Genomic DNA, 21598 nt, shown 5'->3' with positions numbered 1-21598 from the left:
AATCATTATTATTACAAACTTAAAAAAAGAAAAGAAAAGAAAAGAAACATTCAAAGAAGAGAAAACAGATGAAGGGAGGGTTGGCTTCAACCTTTCAAGTCTTTTCTGGGAAGTGCAAAGATTAGAAACAAGGACAATGTGAGGAAAGATGCCTTTGAGCGAGCTTTTAATCTCAAATACAAAGAAAATCTGTTAAGAACTGAACATAATGTAACAGCATATAAAAAGATTATTGAATGAGTGTGAAAGCATATTGTGTTAGATCTAACTGACAAATGAATGGAAAAAAAAAATAGATATTCTTTGAAATTAAAGTTTTTTGAGAAGCTCATGTTAGATTTGAGCTGCATGTTAAGAAGAAAGAGAAGTGACTTTATTTGAGGGATTAACGATTAACATCCCGAATGAAAAATAAAGACTCTTTATAAAGTTACACATTTAGCAGGAATTAACATACTGTACATAACACTTCAAATGAAAAGTTAAGTAGTTTTGGAGGGAGACGAGACACAACCTAAACATTCCCAGAGATCAGTCACAGATTTCAGAACCAAAATGGATCTGAAATTACAAAATTATACCAAATCTTAAAGATTTTAAAGTTTTTTAAGTGTTCTAATCTACTCACAGCCCTCGTCCCAGATATTATGACTAGATTTATTTCTTATCATATAATGTGTTTGTGTGTCATACTCAAAGACAGTAGGAAAGCAATTCTGTCTTGAGTCACTCAATTTTGAAGACATGCATATCATTGACACCAGTTATTCACATTAAAGTAAAAAATTGTATTCTTTGGAGAAACACCCTCAACCCCTCGCTCCTCTTTAAAGTCACCCAAGGTACTTGCAGAGCTGATTCTAGTGTAAAAATAAAATGAATGTTACAAATGTTCAGAAGTTATAAGACATGACAAATATTTTGTGAACTAATTAAAATTATTGTATGAACAAAAAGTTCTGAAGAACTTTGCCCAGGAGTCCCAAAATGTTGAGTTTTACTGGAACACAAGAGAATAAATGAACAACACAAGTAATATTCATCTGAAAAAGAGATTTTACTACAAGAAAATAATAACAAAAAAAAGAAAATGTTAAAAAACCTTGTTTTATGTGGATATTAAAGTTTCAGACTGTAAATTGTTTCCATCTTTAAGGAACAATGAAGCAGAATGAGCAGTTTGGCAATAGCAATGAGAAAATTTGGCAAATTTTGGCCAAAGTTCCTGTGGGTGTTTGTCAGCTGCATCCCCACACTTAGACCTGCTGCTCATCCCACAAATGCATGTTCTTTCCATATGGCATTGTTCCAACGGTATGAGCTTCCTTGCTAAGAATGATGATTGCAACAAAGAAATGATTTACCCAACACACACCCATTACTTTTGTGCTGTTAATGTATAGCCACATGCAAATATGTTAATTGAAATGCCTGCAAAAAAAAAAAAAGCCGCACTGCAATAAGTTGCTCCAGATGGAAATCTGAATAGAAAAGATGCTGGTTTCTTACCCCATATTTGCACTGGCGTGAGGAGGCTCCGTACTGGAAGCGACACTGCTCATCCGCATCGTACACCTGGCCCGGGGCGACTGTTGGGTACAGGAAGTCTCGTTTCAGAGGTTCATTGTCCAGACACGTCCCCCGACCTGAGCTGTCAAGAAAAGAACCTACAATAGGACTGTTTCTTACACAAAGGAACCGTTTTGCACTTTGGCTGAAGGCAGAGCCACACGTGCCAGGATGGGACTATTAAAAGGTGGCCTCCACACCTCTCTCCTACTCCGTTGGCCCTTCGACCGCCGGCATGTTGACTCGTGTCGTTCGATTCATTTAATTTTTTCCACCAGAGTACCGTCGTAACGAAGCTTGTCAAAAGCTCTGAAATGCCATGTAATTAATGTTGATATGACACATCAGCACCTCCTCATCAAAGCCCGCGCTTGAAGCACAAGCAGAGACGTTTTACCGGAGGTGAGGTCGGCCCACGAGAACCAGCCCTCTCTGATTATACGGCTCTGTTTCGTGTGTCACTGCTTAGACTGAATCCTACTGAGGAGCCAATAAAATGACAGTGCGGGGTGAGGAAGGGAAAAGTCTGGAGTGAGCCGTAGGTCATACGTCCAGGCCTGAGATTATGTTTAGTCTGTTTTGTCAGATAGAAATATGTGCTCTCGGTGAAAACTCAAATACAATTCAGGGAAAACACACGCACACATGTGGTACTTCTGTATTCTAGTAGCTGAAACCATGAAAGTGAGCCGGTGCAGCCGTTTACGCTGATGAGCTTAGAGACAGAAAATCAAGTGCGGATGCTTTTTTGTCAACGTGCTCGAGTATAAAGTTGAGTGCCAATAAACAAACGCAGACGTATCTCATTTCGAACCTCTCTGCTTCAGAAGATCCTCTCGAGGCAAAACGTTACCGTGCCTATTTACTGTAACACTGTGTTCTTTCCAGTTGCAGCAGCTGCAACGTGAGGTGGAACGATTGCCTCCAAAAAAGAAAAAGCGGGCCCGGTGACAACAATAACGTAGAGTTTGACTTTATGATGGATCAGAAAGGGATCAAAGAGTGGAGAAAAGTGAACGGTAAAGCCAAAAGACAATTAACGAGCATCCATTCTTCTTTAGTAGCCCAACTTTAATATCTCTTGTCAACAACCTGTTGCCAATCGCTGGTGAAAACTTTAGACATTTTTTTTTTTTTGTCTTCTTTCTTGTCTTTTTAGTTTTTGAGGGAGGGGAAATATCATTAAAATCTATCATAAGGAAAATATAAAAATGAAAGAAATGAGTGCTTCATGAAGACGTTTATACATTTTCTCCACCTGTGTTTGAAAATCAATGAACGCTTCAACAAGCAAATCAACATATTTCCTGAATCACACATTTCTTCCAATCGCAATGATGATGTAATTACAGTCAACAAGTATGAAACAGGTGTGTTAAACATTGAGGTGGGTACTTCATGAAAAACCTAGAATTTGAGAGTATAATGAGTCTGACAATCACAGAATTCGTCAGCATTTTGGAATGTATTGAAATAAAGAACCTCTGTGATGGAAAAGTTCGATTTCCGAGTATTCAAATGAGACGTAAAGAAAAGCCTTGAGTTTAACAGGTCTGACAAATGGAAATTAGGATAATTTATGAAGCCTGCCATTTAATTATGGTTTGCTACTTGAATTGAAGCAAAACTGTATGATGGATGCCCAGAGAGATGTAGGACATCAGGCATACTCTCTAAGTCAGAGACTCTCACCCAGCTGAATCAGCGCTGAGCTGATTTTTCACTCTCTACTGCCTGGTTTAGATAAAAAGATGCAAAGTGGTGTGATGTTCAATCTGTCAATTTACCCTTTTACTTTTTACCCCAAAACTGCCAGCTGGGCTTTGCAGGGATTAGTGATAGGGGGAAAGGGGGGCCTGGTGTCAATGCACATAATCGCACCTACAGCAAAATTTTAATCACCAATAGGACTAAGAGTGCATTTTGGGATTGTGAGAGGAAGCAGGAAAACACTAATTAAACATGTTTAGGCACATGAAATACATGCAACAAGGTGGTAGTTAGAAGACTTTTCCACTAGAAAAGAAATAAAGAGATGCTGCCACAAAGTTATCAATGTTGTAAAGCAAGCGGTTACATTAGAGCCGGGGAGTGGAGTGCCTCGGGCTTAAAGTCGAAAGTCTTCTGAATCAAGAGAGTAACATTTGCCAATGTTATCATTATTATTGATAACATTGGCAAATACAGCTGTGGACTGTGGGGGCAGAAACTAAAAGGAGCAACACAATTAACTACAGTAAGTCAAATTTGATAAGTCAGGAGCAGCACTTTTAAAGAACCCATTTCAGGGTTGTTTTAAAGGATATCATAATCATTTGTCCTTGTGGTGGACTGGGAAAAGTTTCAATCTATTTCTGCCACAACTGGTGAAAACATGCCATTGCTTGTTATAAAGGATCCAGCGAGACATGCAGCGATTCAATGGCTTTGTTGTGACACTAAAGGCTGTAAAAAAAATCAAAGCTGGTTATGTAACTTCTTCTGCAGAACCAAAAAGCAGAACGGGTTAGACTTCAGACGGTTGCTTTTCTGTCGTGCAGTTGCATGTTCTCACTATGTCTGCATGGATTTCTCTGGATGCCGTGGCTTTCTCCCACATTCTTGTGAAACTAACTGGTGACTCTGGGAAACATTTTTGTTTTGTGTTGAGAGCAAAACAAAAAAAAAAACATGTCAATATGTGTTAGTCAGAAGCAGGACAAAAAACCCACAGTCTCAAGTTAACTGGAATTTACCCTCTGAATCACTTTAAAATTTAAAGTCAAGGATAGACTGAGTAGACGGAAGATATATAAAAGGGGACTATGCAAAGAAAGCATATAAAAGATAAAGAAAAAAAGCTTCAGAAGAAGAAGAACTCGCAGGCAAAGTGGCGTTGCAATAGAGGTGCAAAAGAACCACAAGTAGCCCCGACAATGATTCAACAACTATCTGGAAAACCAAAGAAAATATTCAACTTTAGTCTAGGAGTGAAAACTTGAAGGACAAAATCACAATTTGGAGTCAGAAAAAAAAAAGCTTTGCTTTAGAAATACATTTAAGAAGTGTCGTGTTCATTTGATCCATTCTCCCTGTCTTCTGTCTTTATTTCACTCCTCTCTTTGCAATTACTCAGAGAAATAAATCCTGCTCCTTGGAGGGCCCGTCTCATCACAGGAAGAGGCAGACAAACCAGCCTCTGGGGGCCCCCCCAGCTCCCTGAGTGCTCCGAGGGTAAAGCTTCTCTATTTATTGGTTTGGAGAGAGACAAAATAGTCAAAGTTTAAACATAAGCAACTATTATTTGACATTGTCGCAAAGACTTCCTGTCCAGTGGATTCAGCCAAACTCATTACGCCGGGCGGATGTATCTTCTAATAAAGCGGGAAGCGTCAGCGAACCCTGAACTTGGCAAGACGGCAGAAGTCACATGAGTCAATAGAAAGTGTTGAACTGCCTTCCTTTTGACATGTATAACCAACTGGCATGTAAACTTGGGAGAATAAACTAAGACTGAACTGTGAGTGTGATTATAATAACCCAAACAAAGCGCCACATATTGCATCAAGCAAAACGGTGAATCTAGGCCAATACCACAGCCAAAGTTGTTTACTTGGCAGGGACACGCGTGTGCAATATCCAAAACTCTGAATGAGGGAGAAAAAGGGAGAATAACTGGAGTTTACAGACAGAACCCTTTTGTCAGGCTTCGACAAAGAGCCACATAACCTAAGTTAGACGATTCTGCTCGGAGATGAAGGGAAACAGCTTTGTCTGCGACGGTCATCCTCACATGCTCGAGCCAGGAAGCGGACAGGAACCCGACGGCGTGGTGGAGAAGCTCGTTCTTTGTGTCCCAGTCGGAAGCTGGCATCTCGCACCGTCATCTCTGTCACAAGTAGTGTTCACCGACGCTTCTCCTGCAGCTCTCAGCCGGAAACATCCTTTGACAACCGCAGTTGCTATTTTCCGCTTTCTTGGAGGGTCTCGCCCATTGAACATGAATACACAAACAGACGGAGGGACGCGCCGCAGACTCGCAACCAACACTGCAACGCAAGGCTGTGCGCTGGGACCTGCAGTCAGGTCTACAGTCATGGGGAATGGGGATGGACTGGAAAGAAAGGAAAATGTGTGCCATGTGCGTGACTGTACACTGCTGTTACGAATTGAGATATTTGCAATTCCCTCGGCTTCTTCGCAGGAGCAAGCTTAAATAAATCACTTCTATTATCAAGAGAAAACTATAACAACATTTCCCAACACACTAGAGTAGGATAAAGCATTATCAGAACGGGCTAATGTTCACAAGTAAACACTCGTAATACTTTATATGACTATATTGATATTGGAATATTTGAAAATATTTCATATTATATTATCTATTTGTCTTTAATTCACATCTCATCTCATCTTACGTGGCATAGCCAGATTGCAGATGGATGTTTTTGGATGCACTTTATTTCACCTTCATCGCGTTTCCGTTTCTGTTTCTGTTTCTGTTTAACTTTCCGGTTGGAGGAAACAACCTGAATGTCTATCAGGAAGGTTGTTGAGAGCTCCAAGAGAGATGCCAAATCACCCAATCATTCATTTTTTCCTCAATTAAGCAGGTTGTAAGCTCTTTATCTTGTTTGAATCCAGGATGCAGAATCATCAATGAATCCGCACTCAAATGTGAGCGGTGGATTCGTGGATGGTGACAGTGAAAATATCCCGAGTTTCCAGCGGGAGCCTTTCTATGTGGAGTTTGCATCTTCTCCTCATGCGTACATTTGTTTTCTCCAGGTCACAGATAACATTGTGGGCTTGTAATTTTATATTTTCATATCCCAGATTCATCATCCACTTGTAAACTAGGGTTGTTCTATCGGATCCTCAGCATAAACACACTGCAAGCTTTCCAAATGGCTGCACCAGTGTTGTGCAGAGAGCAGAATGACAGTCAACATCATATGTATTCATTCTGCTACTAATGACTAGTTTTGTGTGTATTCGGTTACAATCTGGTTCTGAGACTGGCAGGTCTCATCCATAAAGTCCCTCAGTGACCACTTTTCTGTTTCTCTCTATCTTTACGCCTTCTTTAACTTCTCCACAAAACAACAGAGCGGCGGTTTGAGGCATCTGGCCTGCACATCACTCCCGAGGACCGCATGAGCTCCGACATCGCCCGCCTTGTGGTGCGAGGACGCAGGAACGGAAAGCGCTCGGTTATCACACGCGGCCACAGCGAGGTCTGGCGGGAGTTTCGATGATGAAATGGATGTGAATAAAGTGGGGAAGGCCTCGCATACAAAACAGTCTCGCGGGTCACCACAGGGGCCAGAGAGTGGCAGCGGCGCGTTGTAAAAGCGTGACAGCTGCGAGCAAGCAGGAAAACAGGAATGCACCTTTTCCCTCGCTCAGTAAAGACGCCAGCCAAGCACAGTCAAGAGTGTCCCACAGCAAACCACCGTCGTCCACTTACTCGAGAAAGCTGGTGATGTAGTCCTTGCTGCAAGCCGACCAGGAAAAAGGGTTGGTGTTGGCTGTTATGTGGGCGGCCATCAGCTTGGCTGTCTCGTGGCCTTTGGTGCCACAGGAATTCCCGATCCCATCGTGGTTCATCCCAAAACTGAAAGAAACAAAGTAACGGCTGAAATTAAAGCAGATGTGAGTGATGATCCAATATGAAGACGATCTGATTATAAAAGTGGCCCTGTATGTACGGCAGTAAACTGCACTGAATGATGTCTGCCTCGGTGGCTCTGGCAGTAAAGCCGCAGATCTGCAGCTCTGAAACAGCTGTGTGAAGGGGTCAAGGGTCAAACCCTGTCTGGAGCTCGACAGGAACGAGAAAAAGTACTAATCACCACTCTGACGCCTGCCTGTCAATCACAGCCTGCAGGTCTGAGCAGGCAAGGAGAGTGACGTATGGGATCGTTTGGATCGATCACTGAGAAAAGACGAATCCAAAACATGGAGAGTACTAGAAAAAGTCCCCATTAAAATAAATAAATATGTAAATAGAACAAACTAAAAGTGCACAAAAAAAATGTAAGTTGTTATTCTTTACAACAGCTGTTAAATTAAGCTGTGAAAACTTGTTTTAATATTTTTTGCAAGAATTGGCAGGTTACGTAATAATGAACGTTTTGCATATTTATTGCTATATGTTGTCTAAATATGTTATTCATAATGTAGTTCTGCATTTGTTGGTGACAAGCAAGAAAGAAATGTGATTTCAATAAATACTCAAAAACAGTGCAGACACTATGGGTATTCTCAGAAAATCTGCAGCTGAAATTTCCTTTAATTTCATTGAAAAATGTGACATTCAGACATGTAATGATAAAACAAATCATTCAATAAGCCAAGAACACAAGATTCGTCATTTAATTAGATATACGATTATCATCTGTCGCAGTAATTCTAATTGCAAATAAATCATGTTAACAATTCACTTGGAAAAAAAAAACCAAGAAAGAAAAAACAACCTTATCTGTCTGGATATCATTTAATGGAATATCTCAGGTTACAGCAGGATGTCAAAGCTTACTTTTCCTTACGGTCTCGGAGCACAAATCAGGTCTAATGTATATAACAAACCCTGACCGCATCGCACAGTCTGACCCTGTTTTTCTAAGGCTGGCGTTTATGACATTTTACCCTACTCTGGAAATAAATCAGGCCGGCTGAAACCCTGCTGCAGAATGTTTTTTTTATACATCCTCTAGAAGCAGAGACTATTTTTACAACTGCCCCACAACAGAAGCAGACACGAGACATAATAAAGGAAATCGCCATCTTGCTGAACTCTCTCGAGGGAGATACGTAGACTAATACATCATCATTATTTTGCTTTATATTCAGGAAGAAAGAGCCAGAGGTATGTGGACACTGACATTTGCATGAGGAAATATGTGGAGATACAGTTCAAGATGTCTGCAGAGGGGGGGAAAAAAAGGGGGGTACGTACAAGTCGGGTGAACCCGAGTAGTAAGAAATGTTTGCTTAGGAGCAATTCATAACTGTGAATAAAGGTTGAGGATGAGCCAGAGGAAAAGAAGTTGACTATAAGTGTGCACTTTAAGTAAATGTAAACGTGTTGAGTCATATTTCCAGGAACCGATAGAAATATTTTTTAAACTAAATTCATGGCTAAAATTTACCAGACATGTTACAAAAGCTACTAATAACATTAAGGTCAGCATTTAGAAACTGGATCTCTATTGACAAGGCTGCAGGGAATAATGGTTACGTGCAGGTGTTTATTAAAAAAAACGTATTGGAGAAGCTGAACTTCTGAAGTGATGATGAAGCGAGGTGAAAAATCAAGCGCAGTCCTGAATGCCTGTACCAAATTTCATGGCAATCCATCACATTGTTGTTGAGCCGCTTCACTGACAACCACAAATGCCAACCAGGTAGGATTTGTTTCCACCTGACGAAAACCACCTGCTCATGGCTGCGTCTGTAAGATTTGATCATCATCCATCTAATTTAGGCCCATAAAAATTGGGAATATGGAATGAGTTGTGCTCAAACAATTATAACGAAGCCACAACACGACTGTTATATAGGTTATAGGCTTTTTTTTTCTTGTGTTAAAAAAGTTATTAATATTAAATAACCCCTCCATCTTCTATTCCACATCATCAAGGTCAGGGTTGTAGGGTAGTAACTACAGGTGATTGTCCACTTTGGGTGGACTTTGGATTAACTGGAGATAATCTGCACAAGCAGAACATGAAAAACACAAAACCCAAAAACCGTCTTGCAATGAGTAAATCACGCTAAATGAAAATAAGCATTACATGCACATTATGTGAATCTATGATATCATTTCCAGGCAGAAGGCAAAACATTGATTTAACATCTCCAGGTTTGTTGCAGCTTTGAGGCCATTCCGTGTGAGGGATTTGCATGTTTTCCGCATAGGTCCATGAGTCGTCTCTGGCCTCCTCCCATAATATAAAGTCGTGCTTGTCAGGTGAATTGATAATTGTGCATGAAGGATTATGTGTCCCCATCTTAGCCCCATAAACAATGTCTCACTAATAATAACTCGTGTTGACAGTTGCTGGGTTGCATTAGCCGAGATAAATAAACACTGGTTTAACTTTGTAAGGGCAGTCTGCATGTTATTAGTTCACCTCAGCTTTTTTGTTGCTGCCAATCCTTACTATTGTTTCCAAGTATCTTCTTCCAACTAAAACTGCAAATGAACTTAAACAGTAATTAAACAGAATGACCTGCACAGTGCCAGACAGACAGATTCTAACAATATAACTATGGGCTCATCATTAAGACAGGTCCCACTAAGGGCGACTACTAACCATGAGACAAACAGTACTTTCCCATGTATTATTTTCTATGTGGAGAAAAATGTAAAGCGACTTTACTACTTTTCAAAGCATTTTGAGCAACTTGCACAGCACGGCTCGAAAAGAAACATCTGGGTCAGTCGCTCGAGCTTTGTTTGACGTTGTCTCGCCTCTGCGATCTGCATCACAGAGCGACGTTAAAGTTTTATATTTTTATATTAGGATCTTAAACGTCTTTTAAAACTCACTTGTGGCCGATTTCATGCGCGATGGTGAAAGCAGAGCCGAGGCCGATGTCTTCATTGATGCTGCAGCTTCTCTCCGGCTCGCACATTCCAGCCACCGAGGCCAAGCCTACGACACACACGCACACACACACACACAAAAATACACACATGTATGCTAGACAAACATACAAACTCAGGGTCAAGGTGTACCAGCAGTCTTCAGAGACATGGTCATAAAAGTGGGATTTCACGCGTATGAACTGCTGTTTGCAGCAGTGCTGAAAGAGAGATTCACGAGGGGGTGGAGGGGGTCCAGCTTGGCACCCGCAGCTAATTGTGTATTCCCTTCTTGCAAAAGACAGTGACTGCTGGAAAACGTCTAGACAAGAGTCAGATTTATACATTTCCATTCATGTAACAAGGGATCACCTCCAACGTGAGCCAAAGGAGGGAATATAAGAACCTTCCGTCCAACGTCGTGCCCCCACCAGAAAGCTGTCGGAAAACATGGATGTTTTCCTCATTTCAGAACTGCAGTTTGTGAGAAATGAGGGAGGAAAAGGGAGAGGGACGATAAAAAAAAAAAAAAAAAAAGGAGAGGGATAGTTGAAGGTGCTTAAAGTTAAAACCCCTCTGCAAACCAGGTGTCGCAGGTCCTTTTTTCCTCAAAGCCTGACAGGTCAGATCGGGAGACTGCAGGCAGTTCCTCACAGATTACATCTACAGGTGACTCGAAAGCAGATCGTATGACAGCGCAGTGTAGAAGTGTGTGTGTGTGTTGCATGTGTGTTAATGTGCAAAAGGTCGAGTCACACAATTTACAAAACCAACATATGTAACCTCAGTTATTGTTTTGAGCAACAGTTTTGTTCTCATGTTCCCACATATTACCACACTATGAGATTTATGTGTCCTCTTCAATATTCGATTAATTACATCAAAAATATTGGAGTACAGCAAAAAAAATAAACATTATAAACAGCCAACAGGAACATTATTGCAGCCAAATGTTCAGTTTGAAATCGATTCTTTGGGAAATATGGTTAATTATGACATGATAGGACTGCAATAAACTAACAAACACTTTTACAATTCTTTATCTAAAAGAATGCTTCTTGAAAATAACATAAGATGGCAAGAAAACATTCATTTGATGTTAAAACAATCGGCTTCTTCAAACCAAATACTAAAATACAACATTTGTTTGTAACAATGTTAACTTGGTCTTTTTTCCTTGCTAAATTTCTACAATATGAAAAAGTGTGATATTATTTTCCGACAAGTTTTTTTTTCATATACTAACGTAAAAATGTGCATGAAGCCAACACTGGTGTATATTGCGATCCACCATATCTCCCACTTGGCTTGACTTCTATTGTTCTTTGTATGTGAATAATTTTGATACCGTTCTTCATTTGTCTGGCTAACTATTTATAGCTGAATAATTCTGGTTGTAATATTTATACTTTTTTGTCATGCATGTTAAAATTTTTATTCTTTTTCATCGTTTGTTATTATTCCATGATTTTCATTCTTTTAAAAAAGTAAGAAAGACAATAGATTCCTAGTGATATATTCTTAACAACTCAGCCGAAAATATACAGCTTTGTGATTTCATATATATTTAACCCTTTAACTTGATTTTCAGAGATTTATCTCCCCATGTCCTGCACACACACACACACTAACAGTCCAGGTTTGCTTAGCATCAAAAACCACAGCAGGTCAAGTAGCTGCATAAATGTTGGGCTCTGCAGCCGGTGACACCTTCAGATCTGTCTGTATAGTTTCCACGATCTCTCAGGCTCCCCTTGCTAAAAGTGGCATGGCTTTTGTATCCTCTTTACTAAGAGGCTAAACAAGAATAGACTCGCAAATCAGGAGGCCACTGAAACCATTACTGTGAGGAGGAGAGCAGGGAGCCTGAAGGTGAAGAAAGAAGGAGGAGAGGGAGGGAAAGAGCGGAGGCTACTCTACGATTAGGTTAAGAATGCGTGTGTGTGTACACACACACACACACACACACTCACACACACATAGTGCACTGCAAGCTGTTTTCTTAACACCGGGTGGACTGTGCATTATCTCCAGCCCCGTGATTACTTGGCGACCCTAAAGGCCAGCGATCTGACCTGAGACCGTGACCCCGCCAAGAGGAGAGGAGAGGAGGTGGAGGGAAGGAGGAAGGGGGGTGGGAAGAGGAGGAGGAGAGACAGCGAGGAAGCCAAGCAGATGCCAGGGCAATTAAAGCGACCGGGGAATGTGACGAATGCGGTCAATCTGTCAAACCACCCCTGAAGTCACAGTATTACCTCCAAGATATACTGTGGTGCCTGCGGGGCCTTTTACAAAGATAAGATGGGGAGAGAGGAGGACTGGCTGAGGTAGGAGGTGTGGGGTGGAGCTGAAGAGGGTTGAGAGTCTTCTTTTTCCCACCCCTTATACCCCAAGAGCCTGCATATCACCCACTTTATCTCCCTCCTGCATACTCTTAACACTCCCTATAATTGTCCTTTTCCCCTTCCATTTGCCTTTCAACCCCTCTTCTTCTGCATATCCTTCATCTGGCTTGGCTTTCCTGAACATGCCTCATCCTTTCGCTCTCCCTTAACCTCAACTGGAGGTGTGAACACCTTAGACAAACTCAGGACAAAGACAGAGCAGTTTTATAAACGGTGGGGAGGCGGTGACTGCTGCCGTCCAGATTTGAAGGGGTTCAGCCCAACTCGAGGAGGGAGCTGTGCCGAGGAGCTATAATAACACAAGTGAAAACATCCTTCTCATTATGTCTCGCAGGAGTCGTCTGGTGTTCCTCTGAAGGAGACTGCGAAGGCTGCTAAATAAGGTTTGTCTGAGGACAAGGCCGGACGAGAAAAAGAAAACTTCTCCAGAGGGAAAAGGGGTGGGGGGGATCATCAACAACGGCTAAGGTTACCGATTTGGCAAGAAAACACACTTTACTCCACTTTGGTCCACTCACCTAAGGTACCGCAGGGTTTGTTCTTGTAGGTGCAGATGTCATACCTAAGTACAGACACAGAAAAAAGGGGGAAAGAACACAAACAATTAAATTAACTCTACGCTTAAATAATTTTCCTCCCCTTGGCTTATTGCCGTTTCATTCTTTCCCCGTTTAATCACAACGTCTGGCCAGATATAATCTCCCCCTTTAGCATAACAATAGTGTATAATGAAGTCATGACAGGTTTGCTTTCTAAAAAACACCTGGTTTGACTCCTCCGTCTATAGCATGAGACTCTCCTTCGCGAAGCCTTTGTGAATGAAAGGGAGTAAAAAACAGAAATGCTTCGGTCACGCTGTGTCCCTGCTGTTAACCCCCGTAAGTCACACACAGGTAATCCAATAGAGCCACAGTGCTTTAAGAACACATCATACATTTCGACTGAATGATCCAATCATTCCTAAAGCTTTTAATCTATTAAAACCAAGGGCACTGCAAATTTAATTTCAACCTCCTTCCTCTCCTCTCCTTCTCCCCATATTTGCTCTCTCTCTTTCCTTTGCAGTTCCAAACCAAAGAGGTACAACTGTGACCTCGTTCAGGACGCATATTTATTTTTTGATTTATCTCCCCGTGTCCGAGGGTCCAAATAAGGCCCAATGAAGCAGCAGAGGTCACTTCCATGATGATAAGTGGAAAGCGAGTTAGGGAGTGTTAATGAAGAACTGCAAGGAGGATGTCTGAGTACCACGCACTACAAAGCCCCCATTGTCTTTTAAAGTATTACAATATAGAAAAGTGTCTAAATTAACACATATAGCACTGAAAATTTAGTCAGCGCCATTCACTCACCATTTATTTTCTAATACAACACGTGATCCACGTTGTCACACAGTTGCTGTTAAGTTGGGTCTGAATGTGAATCACAAATCCTCATATTCAGCTACTCTTTAATTCAGGACCAGAGCACCAGTCTCTTGAACGAAGTACTGACTTGAATTTGAATCTTCACACTATTGGAGCGGCTCTTATTCGTCAATTCATTTAGTACATAACAAAATAGGATCACGATAAATTAATTGCACCTTCTGGCTGTAGTAGGTGCAGTTGAGCCCTACTACCCTATATCTATGGGACCGATTCTATGTCGCATGCAGTCTGAGACGGTAAAAATAAACTGATTAGATAAACCAAACAGTTAAACTTATGTATGCTTGAGACAGATTTATCAACAGGAAGTAAGAAAACAAAGTCTTGATGGTTAGAGAACTGAAGATGATGTATGGATGCCCAACAACCATACTGTGTAATTTGCATCATGTGGCCTTATGGATCACGACAACAAAAAACATTATGTCTACTTACTGTTTGTTGATTTTGCTACTATCATGCCACTGTGGGGTGTTTTTCTCTGTCCTTCTCCATTTTAAATAAGACACGCTCTAGACAGCACCAGTGGGGGGGGGGATATACACTGTGGTTGCTAAGTAATGAGGCCCAAACAGTTCTGGCAACAATGAAGCAGATTCCAGGTAATGACAGAGTTTTGCTGTGTTATGGTAACACCCCTGACATAAATTGCAGGTGACAGGTACAGTACGCCTGTAAAAGCACATTGTATTTTCTCACTGTCGCGTCGGTCCTAATGGCCACAGGTAAAGTATAAGCAGAAGAACGGGACTTTTTGAGCTGCTGGACTCATCGGAAATAATATGCAACCCAAAAGTAGAAAATTACAATGAAAACGGTGACTAAAAGAAGAGCAGTTTGAAAGACGTGCATCCAGGCGGGAACATTACACTGGCATGCGAACTCAAAGTGGCCTGTCAGCATGAGCTTACCGTGTGATGAGGACAGCGTTGTCGTGATGAGCCATCCCATTCTCTGGAATACTGTTTCCATCGCTGTGATGAGACAGGATGGTCTTCTGCCACTTGCAGAAACTGTCCAGAGACTTGTCGGCGTGATGATTGATTTCCAGGTTTGGCTGCAACAAGAAAGAGGTGCACACATGCAAAACACTGCCTTATGTTCCTCTTAGAGCATGGCATCAATTTGTGACAAATTACATTTTGCCTCCATCTTTCATGGAGTTGCATGTCTCATACTGTATATATTATATTAGATAACACATTGTCCTTAGTTGCATCCTTTTATGGCTCGCTCCATTAACTTGTAATGTATTGTCCCACTTAGCATCATTGCTGTATCAAACCATATTGAGATGTTTGACGTCCTATTAGGTTGTATTGTTAGGTGTCGTGACATGCCGTGCCGTGCTATCACATAGTACCGTGACCAAATAGAACATTATCAGATGTAACACAACATAAATATCAATGACTTGTAAAGACAAAACATCCCGACCCCCACCCCCCGGTGGTTGGCTGCTCATTAATCTCCCCTCCTACCTGACATGACTTGTAAAATTGCTTAAACAGAACATTTCTCTGCAAAATTTGATCGAGAGGTGAATTGTAGACCCATAAAATCTTTGTTCAATGTCGATCTGTGTTCTTTCCAATGAGCTTGTAAATGCAAAAACAAGAAAACGTACCCTTAGATAACAACAAGAAAGCAGCCATAAACTACTGTCATGTGATGACAGCGCTAGGCACCCGAGCCAAGGCTCAACAATTATCTGCATGAATTATTCAGAAGAGTGCTGTATTGAGATCAGAGGGAGGTTAGAGGACCAGACTTTGGAAGAGCGAATGCATCCTTGGTCTGATTTAGGAGAAGACGCGTTTGTAGTAAAGGTAAAACCATTCACAGCAGGAGGAAAAAGATGAGTCAGAAGAGTCGATCAAAGGAAAAATGTCTGCAAAACGAATCTACTTCCACGGATGTAACGCCCAATCAGGCAGTGCTGGTTCCAGCTTGAGAAACTAAGCACAATACCAAACAACTCAACGAAACATGTCTACTTTTCTTCGCAGGTCATCCAAACAGAGGCCCGATGCTGCCTTCCTCTCAGATTAGAATGAGACTCAACTTTTAAAGGAAATTTCATTTATTAACCTGATGCTAGATGAAAAATAGAAGAAAAAAAAAAAGCCAAGATGACCCCCTTCCCCACTTTGGAAAAAAAAAACAGATGGTAGGAAGACACTGTTTCTCCCATCACACTTACATACACATGTACAGTGCATGTAAAAATCCTCGATCGAGGCTCCCTGAGGGAAGATGCCTGAGCACATCTTTCATCTGAAGTGGTGGCCATATGGTGAAAAGCCTTGCTCCTCCTCCCACCCCCCCCCCCCCCCGCCTCCTCATGTCACATAAAACACTGCAGCTCGCTCACGCCAAGCGCATCAGTTATACACTCGCTACAGATCAGGGTACAGATACTAAACACTTAAAAGACAAAAGCAGAAATGAGGGACTTTTTTCCTTACCTGGTCTTCAGTCAGAACGATCAGTCGGGTCACTATAATGTTCACAACATTTCCTAGGCTGGCATCACGGTAAAGTTTGGCAACCTGACCTCCAGAAAAGAAGAAAAGACACAAAGTCAGACAACTGAACCACAACACTGTTCAAATTTCCAAACACACAGACCCAAAAAGTACTTGATACCTCTTTCCAACATCCAATGAAGACAAGAAGTGTCCTTTGGAGAAAGAGGTTTTTTTTTAAATGTTCCGCAAATTTTCGATTTTCTTTTTTTCCAAACCTTTTGCCCTGCTTAACCTCCGAGCCACTTTGTCTCTCTAAATTACTCTTTTTTTTTTGAATTTGTTAAATTCAAAATGCAATCAGATTTATTAGTTCAACTGTGAAAAACATATGGTTAATGAAATTTGAAAGTCAATACTGTCAGAGAAGCCAATTTGAATTGAAGCCACTTCGTTTTCTTCAGGTTAATTGCCTCTGATATCCTGGATTGTGAACCAAAAACAATTGTCAAGTAATTTTCTTGAGGAGAAAGAGTTGTCTTTTAAGGAAGTTTATTTTCTGAAATATTGGGAGCGATTCTGATAGAACTGTATATGAAGTAAAAATGATGGAGAACTGAGGCTGGTTTAAAATATCCTGTGGTTCAAACATGAATGAACTGTACCTTTCCTGGAGGTACGAATGTGACTTTATGTCTCTGTTTTCACCCATAGTCAGCGCAAGTTCAGCTAAACCGCCTCATGAACCAAAGTCGGATAAAGTTGTATGGAAGATAGATATACATTTTAAAGGTATTATACAGTTGATATTGCAGACTGCATTCGAAGTTCATTTGTTTCATGGAGGGGACTGTTTCAAATAAGCTTAGTATAGGACTATAGGGCTGGATCATAAATGAAAATAATGAGGGCTTTAACTTGAATGTTGGTCTATATTTTTAGAATGATTACAGGAAGCAACCACAAATGAGATGTCCTGGTGCTCCAAACAAGCTGTTGGTTTCGTACTGAAAACCTGATAGGATATTTTTAGCTTTGCGAGTTAAACGTGTTAAATGTGTCATTACAGTAGACAATATGATTTTGAAACAGCTCCTATTGAAAAAAGTACCCGTTTATAAACACATTTGATGAGAATTATATCTCATAACATAGCAGGCAGTCACAAAAAAAGAAAAGAAATATCTGCAGAAACAATGTGACCAAAAAGTAGTTCTCAAACTTACAATATTCATCACAGAAAGGATGTAGTGCTCGATGTCTTTGCGTCCATGGTAACCGACCATCATTTTATCAGCAACCACGAGCGTCTCCACGAAGCGCTCCGTGCTGATGGACCGCCTCTGCCTGCGCGTGGCATTTGACTGTTTGTTACCGTTTTCAGGAGCGGAGGACGAAGGTGTGCTGAACTGGCATGGTGGACTGGTTTTAATGAGGTCTGGGAAACATGAGGAGACAGGGGCAGGTCAGTGAGTCTGTGGCATTACACATACTGAATCTGGATTATGATGCATCATGTGTTGGAGAGAGAGCTGGTTGGTATGTGATCGGTACATATAGAGAATCTGCCCCTTTGAACCGTGCGGCGAAAGCCGTTGTTTTATGACCCAGATGCTCTGGGAAAAAGCTATAAGATGGTACATGTCGGGGCATGCTGGCTTCCTGGCGATGACAGCCTTTGCTGTTTCTTATAAGACCTTGGCCCAAATACCTAAATATCCACCTGGTTCTTTTTCCAATTCGTCATATCTCAGCCGACGCAGCATTTTTTTAATTCTTTTTTTTCAGTTCCTGGAACTGAGTTGTCTGAGTTTCAAAATCTGAACATGATTGTTGGTTCTATAAATAGGATGTGTGTTCCTATAAAAGTCAGAGCCAAGTCCCCCTTACACACTGAAGGGACTCTCTCTTCATGAAAACTGCAGTAGGAACTCACTCTTACAGGTTTGAAAGGTGTCCCTTGGCCAACGGCAGCTATGGCACACAAGAGGCCCGGTCATGTCTCACAGAACCTGGGCCTAAAACCAAACCAGCACTTCCTCCGACCTGCTATGTATAGTTCTTCCTTTACGTCAGTTCCACCCACACAGAGTCCAAAACCAAACGGAGGTTCACCAACCTGAAATGCCACAGCTGAACTCCTGGCTATGCTCTTGTGGCGAGGGAATGGCAGACACTTTATAAATAACATGTTGCTGTGCTTCTTCCCGGCTCCATTCACTGGAGGTGGTGGAGGATAGGTTCTTTAAAGGCTCTATTAAATACTGTTCTTCTTCTGTTGTTATAACACCGTGCTTGAAGAGGGAGAGAAAACCAGTGAGGTTATAAACAGCAAGCATTCAAGCTATACATACACAGTCTTCACAATAATTCTGATGCATGGAAATTGCTTTGGAGAAAAGATATCAGCTTAATTAATCTGTAGCACTGTAATAGTAAAAAAATTAAATAAATCATGAAACAATTAATTGCATGTGTATACATCTAGTTAATCTCAGATTCGGACAGAAAGTAAAGTAAGTTGACACGAAGACGAGTCTGCGCCAGTAAACTTTGTGTATATTTTATCATATGATATGATATAACGTACATCATTTCTGGGTTCCTCATGCCATTCACTGTGTTTCCTCGATGGCTTTTAAAGTTAATGCTTCAAAAGATACTGTATTTAACCCAGGGTTGACAATTTTCCTGGTTTATTCAAAAAAAAAAAGAAAAAGGCCTGTGGAAACCTGATTTCTGAAAGGATGGCTTTTATTTAAATGTACATAGATTCATCTGTTATTTATCTTAATCTATTCCCTGTGCTAATTTAGTTCCTGATTACTTTGATTTTATTTTTAAATGTCTATCTTGGTTTTAATCAGATTTGCCTCTCCTATGTCATTTTTATATTTTATCTTAGCAGTGTTTTTCACTAGTGAGCTGAGCTATTTTTTCGTATTGATAAATTGATCGCAACATAACGTTCTGTGTCAACAGTAGCTGCACTGAAATAGCAATCCTAAATCAACATTAAGATACTTACAAACTAAGTCTAATGTTAACAGGCATGACAGTAGTTTATGTCAGCTGTGTTATTATTGATTCTTCTTGTTCTCATTAATGAATTACCTTCCCGTCAAGAGACACTAACAAACATACAGATTGTAATCCATCTCGCTCCAAATGATTGAGTTCTCTGACTCAAATAAAGTGTAACAGCACGACGAGTTAGAGGACATACATGGCGTAACTACACTTTGTAATCAATCACTGATTTTCCGTCACTTGTAAAACACTGTTCAGGTCTTGCAAGCGTGGTGTCTTTTTCTTTCTCGTTTCTAGTGATTCATATAAGCTTCAAAATCCTTCCATTGTTGCGTGATTGTAAAGATTTTGAGAAGAAGTATAAAACTTTATGCAACAATGCCTGTGGGATAAATCGCATCGGTTTCTTACGACGTGAGCGGGGCCTAAAGACAAATGTATTTTGCAAAATATGCACGATAAGCTATTTCAGAGAGAATAAACTCTTCGATTATTCAACCAGCTTGTTCAGCAGTGCAGCTCACACTGGCTGCGCTTCAAACTCCAAACACATTCCCTCGTGTCGCCTCGTCATTCTGATTAAGGACGTGTTTTAAATGCACACAGTGCATTAGCCACTAATCTGCAGTCAAACTCCAGAACCCCACACAATCAATTACATCAAGACCAATACTGAAACATCTGTCTCTCCCCTTCAGTGCCCCCCTCTTCAATAGAAACTGGGAAAAGTCCTTCAGCTTCGGGTTAATAGGAAACACTGGCTTGGCTCTGTAAAAACCCACAATAAGCGCAATTAACCACAGATCACACTGGCTTACAGAAAAAGAGTTTTTCCCTTTTTTTTGGTACTGTGTGATGTCAAGATCTCAAACTGTCCAGACAGATGATTACATTAAAGCAGAGACACAGTTTTGTCCATTTTTGGTGCTGTAAGAAAAAAAGGGCAAACACTAATTCAATTTATGACACTCTGCAGCAGGTCCTGCCAACACATTTGGCTTCTTTTTTTTTTTCTTTTCACATGATTACATTTGCCAATAAGCAGCACAGCCTTTTCTTTTTTTTTCTGTTTTTTTTTTTGCTCCATCTTGCAAGTTATTGTGAAGCAATGAGGGATGTTAAAATTTCTTCCAATTCCTTGATGAACAAAGAAACGTCTAGTGTGCGCGCGAATAAAAAGCCTGAGGACTAAGAGCTCAGACAGGTTCATCAGATGCCTTGTTAGTGCATTTTACTTTGAGACTGCAGGCGAGAGTGTGATCTCACCCGGTGAAGTGTGATAGCGTACCAAATGGGAAGAAAAGGCCTTTTATCGCAGGTCACCGACATGAAGTGATTCTTCAACATTAGCATCACCTGCCTGCAGACTCACTTTGCCAAGTGGAAGGAAGCCAACAGAACTAAAACCAGACTAATCCTCCGAAGAAAAAAAAACCTCCCTGCGATGAGAGCATCCCGAGCTACGTGTGTGTCAGTGAGCTGCACTGTTCAGAATAATGTGTCATGAAACAACATCTTTACCGTAACAGCAGTGCCTTGAGGAGTCTTGCTGCAGTAACCGTTTTATGGATTACAGTACAGTTTTCGTGACTTAAAAATACAAAAGGAGAGTCGTGGAGCCGCTGTCTCTCTTTGTCTTACTCACTGAGCTGTTCGATTTAGGATTTGGACTATTTGAAGTTGCTGTTTCCGGTAAATAGCAGCAAAAGAAAGTGACTAGTCAGGGGAGAAAGTAATTGTATCACTCGAGTTCTCCCTCGGTTAATCCTGTCACTTAGCTGGAGTACTTCAGTGTTGCTGTGTCTCATTAGCTGAACTGTCAGCACGTTGTGCGTCAGTCTAATAATTCCCTCAATTATGTTGAGCTGAAGTGAAATTAGTGAGTTTAAAAGAACGATGGTCAATAATATGAACGTTAACAGTCCTTGACATACGAAAAGAAGCAGCAATCAAAACAGCTCAAATAAACTACAAACATGGACAGACAAGCTCCTATAAATGGGAGCTAATGTTCATTCAGGGCCGATAATGGATCACAGAGACTATGGATACAGGCGAGAGTTGATGTTAATCGGAAATCTTCCACGACGGTTTCAAGAATACTGAGCCAATAAGACGTCATTC

The 21598-nt window shown here is 41.0% G+C and overlaps 1 protein-coding gene across 1 annotated transcript in view; it reads right to left on the bottom strand.

Moving 5' to 3' along the window:
* Positions 1 to 21598, bottom strand: part of adamts6 (ADAM metallopeptidase with thrombospondin type 1 motif, 6) — a 64182-nt gene that overhangs the window by 37615 nt on the left and 4969 nt on the right. The window contains exons 4-11 of the mRNA XM_080476682.1: positions 18564 to 18738; positions 17671 to 17882; positions 16445 to 16528; positions 14888 to 15033; positions 13065 to 13108; positions 10106 to 10211; positions 7019 to 7165; positions 1510 to 1651 (exon numbers count right to left, since the gene is read on the bottom strand). Of these exons, the coding sequence (XP_080332808.1) occupies positions 1510 to 1651; positions 7019 to 7165; positions 10106 to 10211; positions 13065 to 13108; positions 14888 to 15033; positions 16445 to 16528; positions 17671 to 17882; positions 18564 to 18738 (1056 nt within the window). The remainder of the gene's footprint in view (positions 1 to 1509; positions 1652 to 7018; positions 7166 to 10105; positions 10212 to 13064; positions 13109 to 14887; positions 15034 to 16444; positions 16529 to 17670; positions 17883 to 18563; positions 18739 to 21598) is intronic.

Source organism: Lipophrys pholis (genome assembly GCF_963383615.2).
Source record: "Lipophrys pholis genome assembly, chromosome: 12".
NCBI classification, from domain to species: Eukaryota; Metazoa; Chordata; class Actinopteri; order Blenniiformes; family Blenniidae; genus Lipophrys; species Lipophrys pholis.
This window is presented reverse-complemented; position numbering and strand designations above follow the sequence as displayed.